Raw genomic sequence first — 5,623 nt, forward strand, 5'->3', positions numbered from 1 at the left:
GCACACGAAAGTGAAAAATATTGACACATTTATAATCTTGATATTTTGGACCCATTACAGCTAAAAATTTACGGCATAGCTTAACAATGGAAGTACAATATATTAACGTCCGTATTTGTTGGTTTATAGCATGAAAATTTTTGACTATCTACAATATACTATCTAGAAAACATTTCAACAAATTTGTCACACTCTTCTCAGATACACACTTGTCGCATACGATTTTGACATGATTTTGACAACAATGAACAAGAAGGTATCACGATATTGGTTTCATTTACTTTTCGCACCAGTGCTGGCTTCTTTAGATCTCAACTGTGAGAATGTGCCAGATATAAGTTTGAACCGTGCCATTATTGGAACGAAAACAAGTTACATGACAGAATGCAAATGTGTTTCCATAATTATAGACATTGAAGTAGATAATAGTATATTTTCCACTCAATCACCAGCATATCAAACATATTTTCTTGTGAGATATGTCCCTGGTGAAGGGAACACTTTACTAAAGCATTTGTTGTCAGGTGCTGCTGAAGGATGTACTTGTTTCATTGTGAACACTAGAAACATATCTGAAGTTATATTTACATTGGAAGAAACTAGACGAACAGCAACGCAGAACATCCCATTTCAACATATCTTAATTTTAAAGGCTAGAAGCCAGTTAAAAGTTATTTCTTCAGCTGTAAGAGAGCAGTTTCTGTTAAGGATGATAGTGGTGTGTTCATTGCGAATAACTTCCAAAACGCGTTCATTGGAATCCTTTGAGATACTCCGTTACAATATCGGGACTCATTCATGGACAACAATCAACGCATGGATAAAATCCAAATTTTATGAAGAAACAAAGACATCCTTGACAAGACATACAATTGATTTAAAAGGTGCCACTATAACGTGTTCCATTGTAGTTTATTTCCCTTATATCATAGAAACTTTTAAAGATAACACACCTCTGTATGATGGAGTGGATGTAAGAATGATTTACCAACTAGCCACGAAATTCAATTTTACACCAAGCTTTGTGGAATCAAAATGGGGCGAAGTTTCAAATAACACTATCATAACTGGTGTACAAGGAGACGTTTACAATAATGTTGCAGATTTGGCCGCTGGTTGTGTCTATATTCTGTACCACGATTCTCTCTTTGTGGACTACACAAAAAGCTATCTCAAATCATCCGTTACACTCCTTGTCCCAAATCCAAAGACTTATCCACAATGGATTTCCGTCCACAAACCTTTCCAGAAATTTCTCTGGATGGAAGTGCTTCTGCTATATGTATTTGGTAGCCTTGTTTTGTTCGTGTTCGCTAAGATCTACAAGACGTTGCTTGGTTATAGGTTGGAGGAGCAGATTAAGGAATTCACAAGTTGCTGTTTCAGTGTTTTACGATTACTTCTTTTGCAATCCTTTTCAATATGGCCGAAAGACAATTCACTTCGACACCTTATTAATTCAATGGAAATTATGTTTTTCCTACTTGCGACGGTTTACTGCAGTAATTTGTATCGCATTCTCACGTTTCCTCTTAGCGAGAAGCCCATACTAACTCTGAAAGACTTTGTTGAAAGTGGTTTAAAATGGACACAGTTTGACGATTCTTGGTCATATCCTATTATTAACTCCGGTGATATATTGATGAAATTGTTTGAACGAATCAACAACTCACCTAAAGTGGCAATACATTCTGATAGTATAGCAATAGCTGTAGAGAAATCACCTAATGATCTTCTGGTTGGAGTTAATTTTCTGACTGTTGAAGCATGTGAAAATTTCCATGTTCTTGATGATTATATGTATTATGCATATGTTAGCATAGCTTTACCAAAAGGATCAATCTTAAAGAGCAACTTTGACGAAACGATAAACTCTGTAGTAGAATCAGGTTTAATCACATATTGGCAGAGTGAAATCATGTCTGAATACCATGAATATTTACCATCTGTCAAAATAGGTCCTTACAAGAGGAATACTTCACATCAACTAGTAGTTCTAAGTCTGCAGCATTTGTGCAGCGTATTTACATTACTATTGTTAGGTTGTGCGATGTCTTTCCTTGCCTTCTTGATTGAAATTTACGTCAAAATTTGAAATAAACCATTTTCGACTTTCCTTGGATTTTGGTTTTAAAAAAATGAAAAAGTATATTCATACGCTATTAATGACAGTAATCCTATCTTATCTTGGGCTTCATTACGTAGCAATTTGTGTCAACGTAAAGCAAAATTTGCATCTTTCTTTCCGAGATTCGTCTTAGTGTATATAACTTAATTGTCAGTTTTAAGACTAGAATGAAGATTAAAAACAAGCAAAATGATTGTTCATACTCTGCATTCTCTTTTACATTATTTCCTAGCTGCTCTCTATATGTGAGTGGTATAGTGTGTAGTTCTCAAGCTCCAGTAAACTCCAAGCTCTATTGCTTTTTCTTCGATTTCCCAACATTCTGATTTTTGGACTTATTACCTGAGGATTCAATTGCCGTTTGCAATTTTGCGAAGCGTTGCGATCCGCAAAGTTTGCGAACAAATCATGTGGAATGAAGCCGTTGAACGAGCTTAGAGGCGTATCAAATATCATAGAGTGCAGACTTGCCAGGATTTTGTATTGGTCATCAAAGTTGGCTTTGAAGATAGTAAAACCAACAAAATTTCACTGAAACGTGATTGAGAAAACTCCTCTGATCTTGTCCAAACTCGCTGTGCAGGGTCGTTTTGACGTATGATTATCGTCATACTAAAGCCCTGCCTACTGCACCAAACATATGTTAGTCGAACTCTTTAATATAGCAGTAATCACACGTCAGAGCGACTGTGCATAAGGCCCACTAAAACTGTACATCTTGACCTGCTTAATACACACGCAAATTGTATTTTAATGAGTCTTTCGCTGCATTGTACACTCAAAATAATTGCATTGTACATTGTACATTGTACATTGTACATTGCAAAATAATATATATAGGGTCTAAGTTTAAGTGCAAAAACAAACATTTTTATAATTTATTTCTTATGTATTTTCATCACAAAACACAGAGGTATTTTGAAATTATGGCATTTTTAAGGACACATTTGTATGCATATTTTGAGCTTTTTAAAATGTATAGCTATGCGAAGCCTACTTATGACAGTATCCACACTTTATGTTTAAATCGCCATACAGAAACGAACTGCGTCTATATATCGCGAGAATTTAATTTTCTTTGATAAGATATCCTAGAAATGAAAAAATGCCATGTCTTAATTGCAGCTTGTCATTATTTCTGTCTTCAGAAACTTGAAGAGAAACCACCTGAATGGCACCACTAATACACAACCTTCAAAATTTATGATAGACGGAGCTTATAATACGTAAAAAGGAAAAAAAAAGTTTTGCTATTGGTTTCCAATCATATTTTAGATAAATATTGCTCAATATTCTTTGACCCCACATTTTCATATTTAACAATCGAAGAAGTTATTATAGGGACATCATCACTTTTCCTGGCAACGCGCATACAGTAAGACATTCGTGTTCTAGCAGCCATTTTGGGGTTTTATACCTGCACAAGTATTTACTTTATTATTCAAGTTACATCAAAATAAATAGATGCATTTTGGTAGTTTTGGTATCATCAATTCGTTACCACTGTCATCATATTCACAAACTTCATTTATTACTTCTGACAGCTTATCAACTGGAATCACCTCTTTGTTACGTCAGAAAGCTATTGCAAATCAGCTGATTACACGACTTCAACAATGAATCAGTATGCCTACACACACACACACACACACAAAGAAAGAAAATAAACGCTTACCCGTAAGTAACAACATTTAAGAAGTGTATTATGTACGCACGAACAACGTCTGCTGTTTTGCAATGTTGCCAGACCCACTAACTAACAGAATGGCAAAGCGTGGAAACACGTCGAAGGCACGGAAAGGTTGAAATATCGCCTGCGTGTTACCATGCCTACGCCAGCGAAAGTGTTAAATTTCTCACATGACAAAATGCACTAGATTCTCTACTTCAGTCTCACCTTACTAGTCAACTGGCGACCCTGAAAGACTACTGATTTGCATTTAAATATACATTTGTTCATTGAGTCTTTGCTAAACTTCTTTAAACACTTTCTATAACCTACAACAGTTTCTGAAGAAAATGTTATAAACGAAAAGATACACCCAGCTGACAGTAGAAGGAAAGCTCCCTGAAGTGCAGACATGCCTATTGCGGACTGGCCAACGATATTTTTATTAGATTTGTGGAAAAGGACATCTGTAGTCTCATTTGAGTGCAACAAAATCATATGTTCTTGCCAGTAGTTGATGACACCAGTTTCCAATAGCTGTTGGATGATTCTGTTGAATTTGTTTGTGTATGGAGAATATCTTTGCAACATGATGATAATATCAACTTTGTAAATGCACTCTTTCATTACGTGTAACGTCTTCAATGCATCTTTATCAATATGTTCAGTACAACCTATGTTGCCAGATTCTAAATATTCTGTAAAAACACCATATTTTCTGGAGTACACTTTCTCAGTCATACTGCTTCCGTTGTCAAACACAAATCGGTTATGCAATTCCTGCTCTGATGGTTCTTTAGATGTTCCTAACATGTCATACATTCCTTCTTCATACGCAACCCATGATAGACCACTTCGTAGGAAATCGCTAAGAGTTTCAATAGGATGGCCGTGAAAGGGGACCGTCAGAGAGGAGATTAATTCCGTACAATACGCGTAACTCATTACCATCAATGTAAACAAAGTTGACATGTAAATATGACGTATTGACTCTTCTTCCGGAAAACTTGTTCCTAATTGGGATAATAAACTTACAATGCTCAGAACGCTTCGCTGATATTCTAAGTATTTTGTTGTAGGGCGAAATGGAAACAGCAATTTCAAAACGCATGCAAATAGATAATGTAGAAGAGAGCAAAAGAAACAAAATATGAAAAGTGCAATCCATACTTCAGGTTTCAAGGGCTGTAGGAATGAAGAAAGTTTGAAGGCAGCTTGCGGATGAGGTACCAACAGCGTCAAACAAAGCTTCATGTAAGGCAATGTTGTATCAATTGGTTTTATTCCTTCCTCTTGAAGCCAACACGCTGAAAGACCAACATCTGCAACGTGGCTTACAATGTCCCATATCATCCCAGTTCCAGTGCCATTTTCATATACTTCACCCCACTCAGCTTCCGGGAAGAAAGCTATCCATGTGAAATTATAGAAATTAGCTATTTCCTGGAAAAGAAGAAACTCTACTCCTGAATAGTTGGAATCTAACGCAATGTAATCACTTGATTCAACTGTAAATGGAGTGTACCATGAAGTTGTAAGCGTTAACACTTGACCTTGCATGCTGTTTGCTCTGTTAGCATATAAATCTTGATTGAATGCCAATAAATCATTCTGCGAAGTACCAAAGAGAGTTATAGTATTCAAGTGAGTGAGTAATTGGCAGGAACTGTTAACATTTGTGCTGTCGCAATCTGCTAGCAATGCATTGGGGAACAGATGCCACAGTTCATTGTTTCGGATAGACTTAAGTGGTAAATTCGCGTGCGAGCAAGGGAAGAAGAAGAAATAAGCACTTCTGTCTAGTGAAGAATGCTGAACACCTATAT

At 36.2% G+C, this 5,623-nt stretch overlaps 1 protein-coding gene across 1 annotated transcript; it reads left to right on the forward strand.

Moving 5' to 3' along the window:
• The first annotated feature begins 244 nt into the window (after window positions 1-244).
• On the forward strand, window positions 245-2,095 carry LOC145675417 (glutamate receptor ionotropic, kainate 2-like). The gene has a single exon (XM_081745824.1). It carries the CDS (start codon window positions 245-247, stop codon window positions 2,093-2,095), a length of 1,851 nt encoding a protein of 616 aa, XP_081601950.1.
• Window positions 2,096-5,623: the final 3,528 nt, after the last annotated feature.

The sequence above is a fragment of the Thermobia domestica genome, chromosome 18 (assembly GCF_964235325.1).
Source record: "Thermobia domestica chromosome 18, izTheDome1.hap1.1, whole genome shotgun sequence".
In the NCBI taxonomy this organism is placed as follows: Eukaryota; Metazoa; Arthropoda; class Insecta; order Zygentoma; family Lepismatidae; genus Thermobia; species Thermobia domestica.

Excerpts from the sequence above, each read along its gene's own strand:
- LOC145675417 (XM_081745824.1), top strand. The coding sequence starts at position 245 with ATGAACAAGAAGGTATCACGATATTGGTTTCATTTACTTTTCGCACCA.